The sequence below is a fragment of the Amblyraja radiata genome, chromosome 23, assembly GCF_010909765.2.
Source record: "Amblyraja radiata isolate CabotCenter1 chromosome 23, sAmbRad1.1.pri, whole genome shotgun sequence".
In the NCBI taxonomy this organism is placed as follows: domain Eukaryota; kingdom Metazoa; phylum Chordata; class Chondrichthyes; order Rajiformes; family Rajidae; genus Amblyraja; species Amblyraja radiata.
This window is the reverse complement of record NC_045978.1, coordinates 3,843,169-3,860,602: the sequence shown is the minus strand read 5'-3', so window position 1 is coordinate 3,860,602 and position 17,434 is coordinate 3,843,169. Positions and strand designations below refer to the sequence as shown.

The 17,434-nt window shown below is 47.9% G+C and overlaps 1 protein-coding gene across 2 annotated transcripts in view; it reads left to right on the top strand.

Annotated features, from left to right (window-relative positions):
* Positions 1–368: 368 nt before the first annotated feature.
* The window catches only part of LOC116986160 (zinc finger protein 704-like), a 71,310-nt gene continuing 54,244 nt past the window's right edge, over positions 369–17,434 (top strand). Inside the window, exons 1-2 of one of the 2 annotated variants that reach the window (XM_033041386.1) lie at positions 369–532; positions 4,159–4,400. In XM_033041386.1, coding sequence (XP_032897277.1) covers positions 4,159–4,400 — 242 coding nt within the window. In that variant the 5' untranslated portion in view covers positions 369–532. Of the gene's footprint in view, positions 533–3,235; positions 3,557–4,158; positions 4,401–17,434 lie in introns of those variants that run through there. The other variant, XM_033041385.1, reaches the window with a different exon arrangement.

Genomic DNA, 17,434 nt, shown 5'->3' with positions numbered 1-17,434 from the left:
CGAAACGTCACCCATTCCTTCTCTCCAGCTGCCCGCCCCGCCGAGTTACTCCAGCATTTTGTGTCTACATTCGGTGCGAGCCGGCATCTGCAGTTCCTTCACCACAAATTAGATTTCATGCAAACTGAAACTGAATTGTTGCATCCTCTTTCGGGTCCATTCGCCGGGATAAGCGATGGGGGGCGAAAAGCCAGTTTACCTCTGAGTTTTGCAAACTCTGCAAACTGTACAGACTCTGGTGTTAAAAGTTAGCGGGCAAGACTGAACACAGCCAGCTGCCATTTTCCCGCAGGGAGGGAGGGAGGGAGGGAGGGGGCTGCTGCTGCCGCTTGCACTTCCACTGGTGTCCATACAAACAGCGACCTGTTTTACGTGTCAAAGCCGCTGCCAGTGAGCTCGGCGGGCGGGGGAACCGTCCGGTCGATGACACCCGCGCCGCACTTGCAAACCGACTGGATCTCCTGTTATCTGCATGGAAATCCCACCGTGCCAACCACTTCCAAGTCCCACCCAAGTGGACAAGGCAAACTAAGTGAGTAAACTCATCACCCGGGGCTCGAGGGAGCGGTATAAAGAAGTCACCGTCTAAAATAGAGGGGGCGTCACCTCCTAAATCCGATGGTATGGGGGCCGGGTTTGACAGTAATTTAAAGAGAGACACATGCACACACACCGGGAACTGCAGATGCTGGGAAAAGACACAAAGTGCTGGAGTAACTCAGCAGGTCGGGCAGCATTTTGCGTTTGCAGATGCTGAAATGCTGAGCAAAACATCAAGTGCTGGAGGAACTTTATAGTTAGTGTAACAAAGTTTAAACTATGTGTGTTCAAGAAGGAACTGCAGATGCTGGAATACTGAGCAAAACACCAAGTGCTGGAGGAACTTTATAGGTAGTGTAACAAAGTTTAAACTATATGTGTGTTCAAGAAGGAACTGCAGATGCTGGAAATCGAAGGTAGACAAAATTGCTGGAGAAACTCAGCGGGTGAGGCAGCATCTATGGAGCGAAGGAAATAGGCAACGTTTCGGGCCGAAACCCTTCTTCAGACAAAATATATGTGGACAGGTACAGGGATAGGAAAGGTTTGGAGGTCTATGGGCCAAACGCGGGCAGGTGGGACTAGTGTAGATGGGACATGTTGGTCAGCGTGGGTCAAGGGACAAGAGTGTTTTATTGTCATATGTCCCAGATGGAACAATTAAATCCTTACTCACAGCAACACAACAGAACAGGTTTGGCTGAAGGGCATGCTTCACCAGTCATCGGAGTAGAAGTAGAACCAATACTCCACCATTCAATCGTGGCTGATCTATCTCTCCCCTCTCAACTCCATTCTCCCTCCCGCCTTCTCCCCATAAACCCATTGCTAATCAGGTATCTCTGTCAACAGCTGCTTTTACATTGACACAATAGTAAATAGGTGCAGGAGTAGGCCATTCGGCCCTTTGAGCCGGCACCGCCATTCAATGTGATCATGGCTGATCATCCACAATCAGTGCCCCGTTCCCGCTTTCTCCCCCATATCCCTTGATTCCGCTAGCACTAATGGGCCTGTCCCACTGAGGCGATTTTTTAGGCGACTACAGGTGACTAGTTTGTCGCCACATGTTCGCCAGTGGTCGCCGGGAGTCGTCTCAGTTGCGCAAAAAGTCGTGGCGTCTTTCTGGTAGCCGCTAAATTTTCAACATGTTGAAAATTTTTCAGCGACAGTGGGTTTGACGCCAATGAGCGTATTTTGACTTGTCCTGATGTAGGTGCTGTCGTAGGTTGTCGCCAGGATGACGTAGGTTTTTTGGTGACCTGCTACGATTATGACAGTCGCCGGCAGTTGCCTAAAAAATCGCCAAGCAGGACACGCCCATTAGAGCTCTATCTAACTCTCTTTTGAATGCATCCAATGAATCAGCCTCCGCTGCCTTCTCTGGCGGAGAATTCCACAAATTCACAACTCGCTGTGTGAAAAAGTTTTCCTCAGACTGAAGAAGGGCCTCGACCCGAAACGTCACCCATTCCTTCTCTCCAGAGATGCTGCCTGTCTCGCTGAGTTACTCCAGCATTTTGTGTCTACCTTCGATTTAAACCAGTTACTCCTGTTCTTTCTTACTCTATGACTCTGGAGAAGGACGATGGAAGCAAACTCCTCTAGTGGTCTTTTTTGATGTTGTGTTTGATGCCGAAGGGCCTGTTTCTACAGTGTATCACTCTATGTATCTATAAGTTGGTTCTGGAGGAGGAGGTTCTGGTGGTGGAGGAGCTACCTTGTACCTTCTGAAGAGTCCACCACGGACTATGCTGGAAATTGGACAAATTTATACCGGACAATGTTTACATTTACCAAGCCAATTAACCTACAAACCTGTACGTCTTTGGAGTGTGGGAGGTAACCGAAGATCTCGGAGAAAACCCACCGGCGAGAATGTTCAAACTCCGTATAGACAGCACCCGTAGTCGGGATCGAACCCTGGTCTCCGGTGCTGCATTTTGCTGTAAGGCAGCAACTCTACCGCTGCGCCACCGTGACTGATGGAGGGGGTTCTGGAGGAGGTTCTAGAGGAGGAGGTTCTAACAGAGGATTTTCCAGAGGAGGAGGAGGTTCTGGAGGAGGTTCTAACAGAGGATTTTCCAGAGGAGGAGGAGGTTCTAGAGGAGGAGGTTCTAGAGGAGGATTTTCCAGAGGAGGGGGGTTCGGGAGGAGGAGGATGTTCTGGATGTGTTTCTGGAGGAGGAGGGTGTTCTAGAGGAGGTGGTCCTGGAGGATGAGGAGGAGGTTCTGGTTCTAGAGGAGGAGGAGGCGCCTGGCAGCGGCTGCCAAGGCGAGGAGTTGCAACTGCGTTGCCTGACAGCCGCTGATGGACAGGCGGCTGCACCAACCGCGGCGCGGCCGGCGTGTCTCAGCGTTCCACTGTGGAACGTTGCTACAGTGCGGCGGCCAATGGGCGTGGGCGGAGGGGGCGGGACCTGGGAGAGGGGCGGCGACCGAAGGGGAGGAGGAAGCAAAACAATTGTGTGCTGCAGGCGAGAGGCTGCAACTGTCCACCTCTCCCTCTCTCTCCCCCTACAACTCCACTCAATCTCTCCCTGTGCAAACACCGCAACTATCCGGCACCCGTGCACCATTGCATTCACTCCTTTCCCCCCCTCCCAGAAAGTGCAATAGCTTGTTTTTGTTGTTGTTGCACTAATTGACCCTCCTCCCCTCTCCCCTCTTTCCCCCCCTCTCTCTCTCTCTCTCTCTCCCTCTTCCTCTCCCCCTCTCTCGCTCTCCCCCTCTCCCCCTCTCCAGCCACAAGCACACACTTGCAGCAAAGAAGACTATGAGCTCCAAACGCCTCAGCAAAACCTATAAAGTTGTAGGCACAAAGGTTTGTGCACCAAGGGCAGCCGACGAAATCAGAGTTTCTGGGGTGATCCAGGCTTGTAGGAACGACCCTTCGGGTAGCAATGTGTACACAATCATGTTAGATGATGGCTCACTGAGGGAATATGCAGAAGAGGACATATTCTGCATCGATGTCAAAGTATCTGGAAAAGGAAAATACAGATATAATCAGAAGGTATTTAAGCATTATCTATTCAATTTAATTTAAAGTTCTTTGCTTTCTACCGATTGCAAAATGGGTGCATGCTTCCAATTTCTCTTTTTGCCATTAGAAATATTACTTTTTTTGATATTTACATTGCAACTAAAATGGCGCCTGGAGTGCACGTCAAAAGTTTAAAGAGTAGCTGTAGGAAACCGGTATCATTAACATCTCCGACCCCTCACACACGCAAAAAAAGTTAAAGCTGACATGAAGTAAATGAATAATTTTCTGTCCTCTTCACGTTCTTGAAGGGGAGGGAGGGAAGCATATGGCAGGGGAGAATGAGACTCCATTTGAATTTTTGACACTTGGGAGTTGCAGAGTTTCAACCCCTTGACGGGATCTCCAAAACTTTGCAAAATGCAAAAGGTTTGCCGAGATCTGGTGCGTTTTTACAATCGGCTTGCACCCTCCCTTAGCAGTTCCCCGCGCGTTTCTAAAAGAGTTTGGAAATGTTTGGGGTTTGGTGGTGGGGGGAGGGAGGGAGGTTGAGGGTAAAAAAAAAACTTGACAGAACTCCTGTGCAGGCGTTTGTTTGATTTCGTCTATGTCTTTTTTTTTTTTTAATATAGATGTTTTTGAATTGCAAAAACAGCGAGTCGGTTGCCGTGCCTGTGGAGCAGGTGAGGAGCGATGAGTCTTTAAGGTTGGCGGAGACACGCTGCCTTACAGCCAAGAGAGTTGAAGACCGGTATCTGGAAAACAAATGTAAGCGAGTTGGCGAGGCGGAGAGGGAGTGTGCGGCGCGCCCCCTTGGCTCAGTGTCAGAACAGAAACGCCTCCTCGCTTCACCAAACATCGACGTCCCTCACAGGTAGGGCCAAAGATCTTAGAGCAGATCTTTGGGATAGGGCTTGTTCTATTTATTGTTTTCCCAAGCCATTCACTGCCACTTGTCTTGCAGACGTCCAGCAACGGATGAGACCAGACAACACCTCTCTCCACCTCCCCCCATCCACTTCCCAGTCTTACTGCCCCTGACTATATAACCATATAACCACAATTACAGCACGGAAACAGGCCATCTCGGCCCTTCTAGTCCGTGCCGAACACTTATTCTCCCCAAGTCCCATCTACCTGCACTCAGACCATAACCCTCCATTCCTTATCCCGTCCATATACCTAACCAATTTATTTGTAAATGATAAAATCGAACCTGCCTCCACCACTTCCACTGGAAGCTCATTCCACACAGCTACCACTCTCTGAGTAAAGAAGTTCCCCCATAAACCTTTGTCCCTTAATTCTCAAATCATGTCCTCTTGTTTGAATCTTCCCTACTCTCAATGGAAAAAGCTTATCCACGTCAACTCTGTCTATCCCTCTCATAATTTTAAAGACCTCTATCAAGTGGCCCCCTTAACCTTCTGCGCTGCAAAGAATAAAGCCTACATTTTATCCCTGTGTTTAAGAAGGAACTGCAGATGCTGGAAAATCGAAGGTAGACAAAAGTGCTGGAGAAACTCAGCGGGTGCAGCAGCATCTATGGAGCCAAGGAAATAGGCAACGTTTCGGGGCAAATAGGAACAGTTTTAGGAAATAGGCAACGTTTCGGGCTGAAACCCTTTCGGGTTTCGGCCCGAAACGTTGCCTATTTCCTTCGCTCCAAAGATACTGCTGCACCCGCTGAGTTTCTCCTGCACTTTTGTCTACCTACATTTTATCCCTGTTTGTTTTGTTGTTACCTTCTCCCAAATAACAATGATCTATTCAAACATTTTCCAGGATCACCATTCCCTTTGCCCTGTTTTCACACCTTGCACTTCTTTATCTGCGTACCACCCTGCGTCCCCTGACACCAGTCTGAAGAAGTGTCTCGACCCGAAACGTCACCCATTCCTTCGCTCCAGATATGCTGCCCGAGTTACTCTGGCATTTGGTGTCTATCTGAGGTCAGGAAACATCCTCAGTGAACTAGCCATTCCCCCCTCATTATGACATAGAAAATAGGTGCAGGAGGAGGCCATTCGGACCTTCGAGCTAGCACCGCCATTCATTGTGATCATGGCTGATCGTCCCCTATCAATAACCCACAGAAACATAGACAATAGGTGCAGGAGGAGGCCATTCGGCCCTTCGAGATGGCAAAATCAGTTTCCCTATAACTTGACAACTGCCTCTCTCAACACCTCACCCTCACCAGTTTAAATGCATTTACTCTCACTAATAGAAATGGATTGTCATAAGTGGTAGGTGTAGAATGAGGCCTTTCAGCCCATCAAGCCTACTCCACCATTCAATCATGGCTGATCTATCTCTCTTTCCCTCCTAACCCCATTATCCTGCCTTCTCCCCATAACCTCTGACACCTGCACTAATCGAAAATCTATCTCTCTCTGCCTTAAAAATATAGCCACTGACTTAAGGGCCTGTCCCACTGTACGAGGTAATTCAAGAGTTCTCCCGAATTCTCCCCTGATTCGAGCTCGTGTAATGTACGTAGCGGGTACGTAGGAGCTTGTGGATGTCACGTAGCGGCTCGTATGAGTAACGGTTGGTACTCGGGAAATCCGGTAAACTCGTGACGTTTTTCCAACACTGTGAAAAATGTCCACGACTAAAAAAAAATACTTGTGATGAAAAAAATGGTTACTTTTTACTCGTACGAACCCCTACGTACCCACTACGTACATCACACGAGCTCGAATCAGGGGGGAACTCGGGAGAACTCTTGAATTACCTTGTACAGTGGGACAGACCCTTTTAAGCCTCCACAGCCCCTGTGGCAAAGAATTCCACAGATTCACCACCCTCTGACTAAAGACATTTCTCCACATCTCCTTCCTAAAAGAACGTCCTTTAATTCTGAACTGTGCATAGAAACATAGAAAATAGGTGCAGGAGTAGGCCATTCGGCCCTTCGAGCCTGCACCGCCATTCAATATGATCATGGCTGATCATCCAACTCAGTATTCCGTACCTTCCTTCTCTCCATACCCCCTGATCCCTTTAGCCACAAGGGCCACATCTAACTCCCTCTTAAATATAGCCAATGAACTGGCCTCAACTACCTTCTGTGACAGAGAGTTCCAGAGATTCACCACTCTCTGTGTGAAAAATGTTTTTCTCATCTCGGTCCTAAAGGATTTCCCCTCTATCCTTAAGCTGTGACACCTTGTCCTGGACTTCCCCAACATCGGGAACAATCTTCCTGCATCTAGCCTGTCCAATCCCTTAAGAATTTTGTAAGTTTCTATAATATCCCCCCTCAATCTCCTAAATTCTAACGTGTACAAGCCGAGTCTATCCAGTCTTTTCTCATATGAAAGTCCTGACATCCCAGGAATCAGTCTGGTGAACCTTCTCTGCATTCCCTCTATATGGCAATAATGTCCTTCCTCAGATTTGGAGACCAAAACTGTACGCAATACTCCAGGTGTGGTCTCACCAAGACCCTGTACAACTGCAGTAGAATCTCCCTGCTCCTATACTCAAATACTTTTGCTTTGAACTGGATTGTACAGCTGCCAATTGCTTTGCTAAAATGCCAATCATTTTTGGTCTTCTGAAAATGTTCTGGTAAGGTTTGTTCGGCATGTGAATCTGTCGGCTGGGATAGATTTTGTGCCATTCTTTGGACTGTGGAGTGTAAAAGGCTCTTGGATGGATTATGGAACTGTCAAGAGTTCTGCCCTTGTTGTGGTTGCAAATCCTACTGTGCGTTTGGTTGAATGAAACTTCTTTGTGGTTTGCTGGTTAATGACATATACTCTCGGAATGAAATTAACCCAATTCAGATGAAGACACAGAGTGCTGGAGTAACTCAGCGGGTCAGGCAGCATCTCTGGAGAGCATGCACAGGCAACCTTTTGGGTTTGGGACCCTTCTTCAGATTCTTCAAGAGTGTGGATGGTCCTTTACATGTTCACTAGAGATGCTGCCTGCCCTGCTGAGTTACTCTAGCACCTTGTGTGTCCTTTTTAGTAAACAGCATCTAGAACAGCATTTTGTATCCGTATTCAGATGAGGTTGGATTCCAATCAGAAATTATAATTGAACGAAGGAAGTGCTGGGGGGGGGGGGGGGGGGTTAATAGCCCTGTCCCACTGTACGAGTTCATTCCAAGAGCTCTCCCGAGTTTAAAAAAAATCAAACTCGTGGTAAGCACGGAGAATGAACATAGCGGGTACGTCGGAGCTCGGGGACGTCTCTTAGCGCTAACGGCAGGTACTCGGGAAGACTCGCTAACGGCAGGTAAGCACGGGAAGACTCGTGAAGATTTTTCAACGTGAGGAAAAATGTCCACGAGAGCCCCGAGTAAGGACGAGCGGCCATTACCGTAAATCTCCGAGTTCGAATCAGGGCAAACTCGGGAGAGTTCTTGGAATGAACTCGTACCGTGGGACAGGGGTTTAAGTCGGCGTCTGTGAGGGGAATGGAGAGAGGGTGTTTCGGATCCGTCTGAAGAAGGGTTCCGACCTGAAACGCCCTCTGTCCATTCCCTCCACAGATGTTGCCTGACCCGCTGGGTTCCTCCAGCACATAGTGTTTTGCTCAAGATTTCAGCATCTGCAGTAACTTGTGCCTCTGCAAATAGTTTATGACCAAAGAGGCAGTGAGATAGATGCTGCCTCACCCGCTGAGTTTCTCCAGCACTTTTGTCTACCAAGTGAGATAGATTTGTCTTGGTAAACAAACAAACCAATTTCTTCACAAAGCAATAACACATAGTGTGAAGTATATGTGAAGCCTCAATGATCAGTATTAAGGTACAAGAAATGTAGACATTTCAAATAAACATGAGTTATTTAAAGTAGCAGGGAAACTTAGTATCATCATGCAGAAAAGGTGGACAAAATTGCTGGAGAAACTCAGCGGGTGAGGCAGCATCTATGGAGCGAAGGAATAGGTGACGTTTCGGGTCGAGACTCTTCTTCAGACTGATTTGGGGTGGAGGGAGGTGGGAAGAAGAAAGGAAGAGGCGGAGACAGTGGGCTGTGGGGGAGCTGGGAAGGGGAGGGGAAGGAGGGAGAAAGCAAGGACTACCTGAAATTGGGGAAGCCAATGTTCATACCGCTGGGGTGTAAACTACCCAAGCGAAATATGAGGTGCTGCTCCTCCAGTTTGCGGTGGGACTCACTCTGGCCATGGAGGAGGCCCAGGACAGAAAGGTCGGATACGGAATGGGAGGGGGATTTGAAGTGCTGAGCCACCGGGAGATCAGGTTGGTTATTGCGAACTGAGCGGAGGTGTTGGGCGAAGCGATCGCCAAGCCTGCGCTTGGTCTCACTGATGTAGAGCAGTTGACACTTAGAGCAGCGGATGCAATGGAGGAGGTGCAGGTGAACCTCTGCCTCACCTGGAAAGACTGCTTGGGTCCTTGAATGGAGTCAAGGGGGGTGGTAAAGCGCCAAGTGCAGCATTTCCTGCGGTTGCAAGGGGAAGTACCAGGGGAGGGGGTGGTTTGGGTGGGAAGGGACGAATTGGCCAGGGAGTTGCAGAGAGATATTGTTTTAAGTAGCAAGAAACTTATTGGGCACTGATTGGGGATGATCAGCCATGATCACATTGGATGGCGGTGCTGGCTCGAAGGGCCGAATGGCCTACTTCTGCACCTATTGTCTATTGTCTAAAAATAGTTGTTAACGTATCATGGATATGCCGACTAGTATTCCAATGTTAATGTAATGCGTGTGGTGAATTGTTTGCTTATTGCATACATGGACTTACAGCTTGTAATTAACGTTCAAAATGCTTTCATTGGTGTTGGGGAAGCAATTAGCCCTGTCCTGGACAGCTCATCACTTGCAACGTTTGAAAATTATTATTTTTTGACTGCAGAGACGACATAGCTCATAACACCAATTCAGGTCATGGATGTCTTCCCCTCTGTTATCAACTTCTGAACGGTCCTTCCGTAAGCCAGGATACCTTCAGATTCACCTCTACCCCATTGTGGACATTGGGCGTTGTCTCTGGAACAGATGCGCTACAATGCTGAGTGCCAATACTATATTCTGCACTCTATATCTTCCCCTTTGCTCTACCTATTATACTTGAGTGTGACTTAATTGTAGATAAGTGTAGTGTTATCTGCAGGAAGGAACTGCAAGTGCTGGCTTACACGGAAGATAGACACAAAATGCTGGAGTAACTCAGCAGGACTTACAGCATGTCTGGAGAGAAGGAATGGGTGGCATTTCGGGTCGAGACCCTTCTTCAGACTCAATTACCTGATCTGTTTGGTGAGCAGGTTTAACATACCTCAGTACATGTGACAATAACACGCCTAAACCTTAATAGACAATAAATAATAAGCGCAGGAGTAGGCCATTCGACCCTTCGAGCCAGCAGCGCCATTCACTGTGATCATGGCTGATCATCCACAATCAGTACCCCATTCCTGCCTTCTCCCCAAATCTCTTGACTCCACTATCTTTAAGAGCCCTATCTAGCTCTCTATTGAAAGCATCCAGAGAATTATTTTGCCTCAGAGTGGATGCTTTTTCCTTAACAAAGGAAATAGGCAATGTTTCGGGTCGAAACCCAAAGGAAATAGGCAACGTTTCGGGTCGAAACCCGAAGGGTTTCGGGACGAAACGTTAACTATTTCCTTCGCTCCATAGATGCTGTCTCACCCGCTGAGTTTCTCCAGCATTTCTGTCTACCTCTGGAGACATTGTTATCGTTGTGGATTGTCACCTTGTCGTGGTGGAGAAACTTGTGTGGTCCTGAGATCCTGAGAGCGATGCCGTCTGGAGCTACGCTCCTGGTAGGGCCACCCATGGCGGTAAGGTCGAGGGGGGAGGTCTCTAACAAAGAGCAATCCAACCAAGACCTCAACGGTGGAACAGGCGGAGGACGATGGCTGACCTTAGTGGAGCGTCACAACGGCTGGGAAGGCGGATGAAGGCTGCAGCAGAAAAGGGTCTCCGGTCGTCTTGGACTCCATGCCACTGGATCCTGACCCAGATCTGTCAAGGACCGTGGGGTGGCTGTCTGTGCACCAGTGTCCCCACGTTAAACAAAGTCACGCACAGGCGTCCTCCACTCATACACATTTCGAGTAACCGCCGATGATGATGTCTCGTTGTGGGACACTGATCTTTCTTTTATATTCAGGATTTTAAATCACATATTGTGTTTTTTGTATATAAATTACTAAGTTTTTATATGTATTTTATGGTGTTTTTATATGCAATATTTTATGTAATGTCGCGTCTGGTCTGGGCCTTGAGTCTGAAATAAAATTTAATAATAATAATAATAATATTATGGAATTAATGTCTGATCATCTATTCCATTCAAAACATTGTACTTGAATTTTGTTTTTCCTATTTTTTTCTGGGATGACAATTACTGAAGGGAAAGAGCTAAATACTTGAAATATTTGCAGGTCCTTCCGACTATTCCATTCCACGTGTACGTGTGTGTGTCTAGAAGTGTGGGAGGAAACCGGAGCTCCTGGAGAAAGCCCACGTGGTCACAGGGAGAACGTGCAAACTCCGCACAGACAGCGTCTGGAGTCGGGATCTCTGGCGCTGCAAGGCGGCAACGCTACCGTCGTGCTGGCCCTTCGGCCCATCGACGCATATGCCTGAAGTGTACTTGCGAAGATTTTCGGTGGCGCAAACCTCTTTCCGCCCGCGTCCCTTGTGCTGTAAATCCCTGCATTCAATTACTGTGGGGCTGTTCTTAATGGGTCACAACTGTGACCCCTACTTGCTGCCTCTATCTGCACGTTCCCACGCAAGGCTGAGAGTCTCCTCTCCTACTCAGCCCTCTGCTATACGGCAGTCTGTGCACCACTGTGCCCCACACAATGATGATGGGAAGGTCCAGATTTAGACCCAGCACTGATGGAGTGAATGGTGGTACATGTCCAAGTTGGGGATAGTGCTGGACTTGAGGAGAACTTGGAGAAGTTCCCATGCATCTGCTCATCTTGTCCTTTTTAGGTGCTGGAGATGGAACTGATTTGAACGGCGTTGCTATTTAAAAGAAAACTTGAAGGAGTTACTGCAGCTTACCCCGTGGTTGGATTGCTCTCTGTGCCAATGTCTTCCTGGTTCATCGAGTCGTTATGTAGCCGCCTGGTTGGCGAAGACTGACACAAAATGCTGGAGTAACTCAGCGGGACAGGCAGCAACTCTGGAGAGATGGAATGGGTGATGTTTCCGGTCGAGAGACCCTTCCTCAGACTGGATGGTGTCGGGCATTTTGAGTGGTTGTCTAGGATGACGTTAGGCCTCCGAAGTGTTTAAGAAAGAACTGCAGATGCTGGAAAAATCGAAGGTAGACAAAAATGCTGGAGAAACTCAGCGGGTGAGGCAGCATCTATGGAGAGAAGGTATAGGCGGCGTTTGGGAATTTCTGAGGAATTCACACAGAGAGTGGTGAATCTGTGGAATTCTCTGCCACAGAAGGTAGTTGAGGCCAGTTCATTGGCTATATTTAAGAGGGAGTTAGATGTGGCCCTTGTGGCTAAAGGGATCAGGGGGTATGGAGAGAAGGCAGGTACAGGATACTGAGTTGGATGATCAGCCATGATCATATTGAATGGCGGTGCAGGCTCGAAGGGCCGAATGGCCTCCTCCTGCACCTATTTTCTATGTTTCTATGCTGCCTATCCCGCTGAGTTACTCCAGCATTTTGTTTCTATGAATGATACAAAGTGCTGGACTAACTCAATGGGTCAAGTTGCATCCCTGGAGAAAATGAGTAGGTGAAGTTTCGGGTCGGGACCCTTCTCGAGACTATTGCTCATTCTATTGCTTGTGAGAGACCGATTTTGTCCAATGCAGTTACTTGCTATCTATCAGTTCACGCCCCACAGAGCAGCGTTGTGTATTGGTAGGCAAAACAATGCAGGGCAGTAAATGGAAGGGCCCTGGGTGGTGGAACAGAGAGATAGGCTCAGTTTAGTTTAAAGATACAGCACGGAAACACTATCTCCGACACACTAACACTATCTCCGACACACTGGTGACAATTTACAATTTTACCGAAGCCAATTAGCCGACAAACCTCTGCGTCCTTGGAGTGTGGGAGGAAACCGGAGCACCCGGAGGAAACCCCCGCGGTCAAGGGGGAGAACGTGCAAACTCCGTTCAGACAGCAACGGTAGACAGGATCGAACCCGGGTCTCTGGCGCTGTGAGGCAGAAACTCTACCGCTGGGCCAGTTGTAAAGAGTTAATCACTTATTAATGAAATGCATAGCTGTTCTCTCAATATTGGGGCAAGTTTGACAACTTTCTGGTGCTTTTTTGTTTAAAAGAATGCTGGTACAGTTTGGGGAGGGATCCAAATATCACCTTGCAGTGTGCATCTTGTTAAAGGAAGTGTAACCTTGGATGTTGGCTTGTGTAATATAACCAGAAGGTGTGTGAGATTTATTTATGAATAAATATTCATGATTGTGTCGGCCGGCGCTGTCTTCAACATCGCGGAGACCTGGGGCCCTTTGCCGAGGGCCGCCGGCGTTGAATCTCCGCCCGGCGTGGCCCGTGGACTCCGGTAGGCGGTGGACGTTTCAGATGTCCAAGCCGCGGAGGATGTCCTCCAGTCCCGACGTCGGACTTCCATCACCCCGGTGAGCGGGCCTGAACATCGGGCCGCCCGTAGCGGCGACGGCGGGGTGTTCGGGAGACCCCCCCCCCCGACTACGGGAGAACAACGGAGGATATGACTGAATTTTAAAGCCTTCCCTTACTGTGGGAAACTTTGATCCCGCTGTGTGGGGATGTCTGCGTTAAAGACTATCGTGTTCTGGGCTCTTTATTATTCGTAGCTGTAAAGCGACCACACATTTCACTGAACCAATTGGCACATGTGACAAATAAATGTATCTTGTATCATATGTTGCCAGTTCCTCTGTCTTCAAAAGGTACAGAATGATTCATTAATTGATTGCAAGTGGTGGTGGACTGGGTCCAAAAATATTGGTTGCCAGGAGACAAAGGGGGCCCACTTCATCAGGGGCCCACTTGATATAATGGGCCCACTTCATCAGGGGCCCACTTGCCATCGGGCAAGCTGACACCCTGGCCAGTCCACAACTGATTGCAAGATGCAGCCTGGAAACAGGTCTTTCAGCCCACCGAGTCCATGCTGAACATCGAGCTCCTGTTCACGCCAGTTTTTACACTAGATAGATCAGCCATGATCACATTGAATGGCGGTGCTGGCTCGAAGGGCCGAATGGCCTACTCCTGCACCCATTGACTATCTATTGATTGACTAGCTAGACTTGAGCCGTACCTCAGCACGAAGATTAGTTTTACAGATGAGACATGAAAACTGTCGTTCCCCCCCCCCCCGGCCCCGCTCTAACCATCGATCACCCGTTCACACTAGTTCCACGTTATCCCACTTACCGGGGACAAATTACGGGGACAATTTACCGACGGCCGATTAACCCACAAACACGCACGTCCTGAGAGAATGGAGCGGCTGGGCTTGTACACTCTGGAGTTTGAAGGATGAGAGGGATTCTTATTTAAACATATAACATCATTAAAAGTTTGGACACACTGGAAGACAGGAAACATGTTCCCGATGTTGGGGGAAGTCCAGAACAAAGGGCCGCAGCTCAAGAACAAGGGGTAAGCCATTTAGAACGGAGACGAGGAAACATTTTTTCACACACACAGAGTTGTGACGTAACGGCTCGTAACGCTAACGGCAGGTACTCGGGAAGACTCGCTAACGGCAGGTAAGCGCGGGAAGACGGGTGAAGATTTTTCAAAGTGATGAAAAATGTCCACGAGAGCCCCGTGTACCGACGAGTGGCCATTACCGTAGATCTCCGAGTTCGAATCAGGGCAAACTCGGGAGAACTCTTGGAATGAACTCGTACCGTGGGACAGGGCTTTAAGGAGTGGAGAAAAACATGACATGTAATTCTTCCCTCTCCTTGCTTCTCAAAAGAGAATTTGTTAATTGATTAATTAATTCAATTGATTAGTTGCCGCAGGTATTGGGAGTATTTTAGTGCATGTTTTTTTGTGTGTGAGTGTCCAGATATCAGGAATGTGCCTTCAGTGGCACTCTGCTCGGTTTATTGGTGCTGTTGGGACGATTGGCTAACTGGAGATTGGCACCTGTACCGTATCAGTAGCCGTGGCCAGCACAATTCTCTACGCTGTTGTTGACAGTAAAAGATAAGCTTTGTTTGCTTATTGTGAAACATGCTCAACTCGACCGCACACACAGAGGTGAAATTTGTCTGCTTCGAAGAAGGGCCCTCCTGTTTCATGCCTCCTGTATTGAAAGCCCCTCCCTGGTAGTCAGGTAGTGTTTAGAGATACAGCACGAAAACAGGCCCTTCGGCCCATCGTGTCCCCCGCAACCACCAGCGATCCCCGCACATTAGGGCGGTCATGGTGGCGCAGCGGTAGAGTTGCTGCCTTACAGCAAAATGCAGCGACAGAGACCCGGGTTCGATCCCGACTACGGGCGCTGTCTGTGTGGAGTTTGTACCTTCTCCCCGTGACCTGCGTGGGTTTTCTCCGAGATCTTTGGTTTCCACCTACACTCCAAAGACGTACAGGTTTGTAGGTTAATTGGCTTGTTGTAAATGTAAAATTGTCCAAGTTGGCGATATGCAGAGTACTGCCCTGCCGACTACAACATTCAGAAGGTTCATTAACACTCAGCATCTCTGAAGAAGTATCTCACCCATGCCTTCTCTCCAGAGATGCTGCCTGTCCCGCTGAGTTACTCTAGCATTTTGTGTCTATCTCTGGAGGACACAGTTTGGGGCAGTACCCTTCTTCGGACTTCTCAAGAACCTTCTTCAGAGTCTGAAGAAAGGTCCATATCCTCCAGAGATACTGACTTACTGAGTTAATCCAACATTTTTTGTTCTAGTTTGTTACACGGAATAGCAATGCGCGCCGACCAGCACATTAACACTACCCTACACCCACTAGGGACTATTTTTTACGTTTACCAAGCCAATTAACCTACAAAGTCAGAGAGCCAGCAAGGATTTGTAAACCAACCACGATGATAAACTATCCTTGAGGAAGTGTTTCATTCAATGTGGGAATTGCCATAAAGACCAGCATTTATTGCCAAACCATAATTGTTCTGGAGAAAGTGGTGGAGTGCTGTGGTCTACAGCAGCTCAATCCTTCTGCAGTCAGAGGGTGGTGAATCGGTGGAACTCTGCCACAGAAGGCTGCGGAGGCCAAGTCAGTGGATATATTTAAGGCAGAGATAGATTCTTCATTAGTACGGGTGTCAGAGGTTATGGGGAGAAGGCAGGGGAATGGGGCTGGGAGGGAGAGATAGATCAGCCATGAGTGAAGAATAAAGGGGAGGTCATTTAAGAATAACGGGGAGGTCATTAGAATAAAGGGGAGGTCATTTAAGACTGAGGTGAGAAAAAACGTTTTCACCCAGAGAGTTGTGAATTTATGGAATTCCCTGCCACAGAGGGCAGTGGAGGCCAAATCACTGGATGGATTTAAGAGAGAGTTCGATAGAGCTCTAGGGGCTAGTGGAGTCAAGGGATATGGGGAGAAGGCAGGCACGGGTTATTGATAGGGGACGATCAGCCATGATCATAATGAATGGTGGTGCTGGCTCGAAGGGCCGAATGGCCTCCTCCTGCACCTATTTTCTATGTTTCTATGAATGAATGGCAGAGTAGACTCAAGTCAAGTCATTTTTATTTCTATAGCACATTTAAAAAACAACTCTCGTTGGCCAAAGTGCTTTACATTGGTAGAGGTACTAAAGTTATACAACAGTGGTTCGTAGATTAAATACAAACATCACTACATACATGTAGCCCTCGCTCAGAGGACGTCAAGAAAGGCTTGGGAGTAGAGATGAGTTTTTAGTCTCGACTTAAAGGAGTCGATGGGGGGGGCAGTTCTGATGGGAAGAGGGATGCTGTTCCACTCGATGGGCCGAATGGCCTTATTCTGCTCCTGTCACTTATGATCTTCTGGCAACTGTCCTGCCACATTATTGGGGAATTAGCCATTCCAGGATTTTGACACGGTGCCAAAAACACAGGGCGATAGTATCAATCGCCAGTGGTTTGTGACTTGAACTTATAAATGATAATATTTCTGTGCTATTGTCGACTGTCCTTCCCGGCAATAGAATCCACGGGTGAATCATCAGCTTTCGAAGAAGCTTTACCTTTGTGCCATGTAAACCTAATGCAGACTAATGCAGAGGTTATGGGGAGAAGGCAGGAGAATGGGGTTCAGAGAGAGAGATGGATCATCCATGATTGAATGGCGGAGTAGACTTGATGGGCCAAATGGCCTTATTCTACTCCTATCACATGACCGTACACTAATGGTCGTACTTAGGGTTTACTATAGTTTTAGTTTAGAGATATAGCTGCTCCTCAGTAAATTGCCACTAGTGTGTCGGGAGTGGATGTGAAAGTGAGATACAGTGCCCTCCATAATGTTTGGGACAAAGACCCATCATTTATTTATTTGTCTCTGTACTCCACAATTTGAGATTTGGATATTTGGTAATAGAGAAAAATCACATGTGGTTAAAGTGCACATTGTCAGATTTTAATAAAGGCCTTTTTTATACATTTTGGTTTCACCATGTAGAAATTACAGCAGTATTTATACATAGTTCCCCCATTTCAGGGCACCATAATGTTTGGGACACAGCAATTTCATGTAGATTAAAGTAGTCATGTTTAGTATTTTGTTGCATATCCTTTGCATGCAATGACTGCTTGAAGTCTGCGATTCATGGACATCACCAGTTGCTGGGTGTCTTCACTGATGATGCTCTGCCAGGCCGGTATTGCAGCCATCTTTAGCTTATGCCTGTTTTGGGGGTTAGTCCCCTTCAGTTTTCTCTTCAGCGTATAAATGCATACTCAATTGGGTTCAGATCGGGTGATTGACTTGGCCAC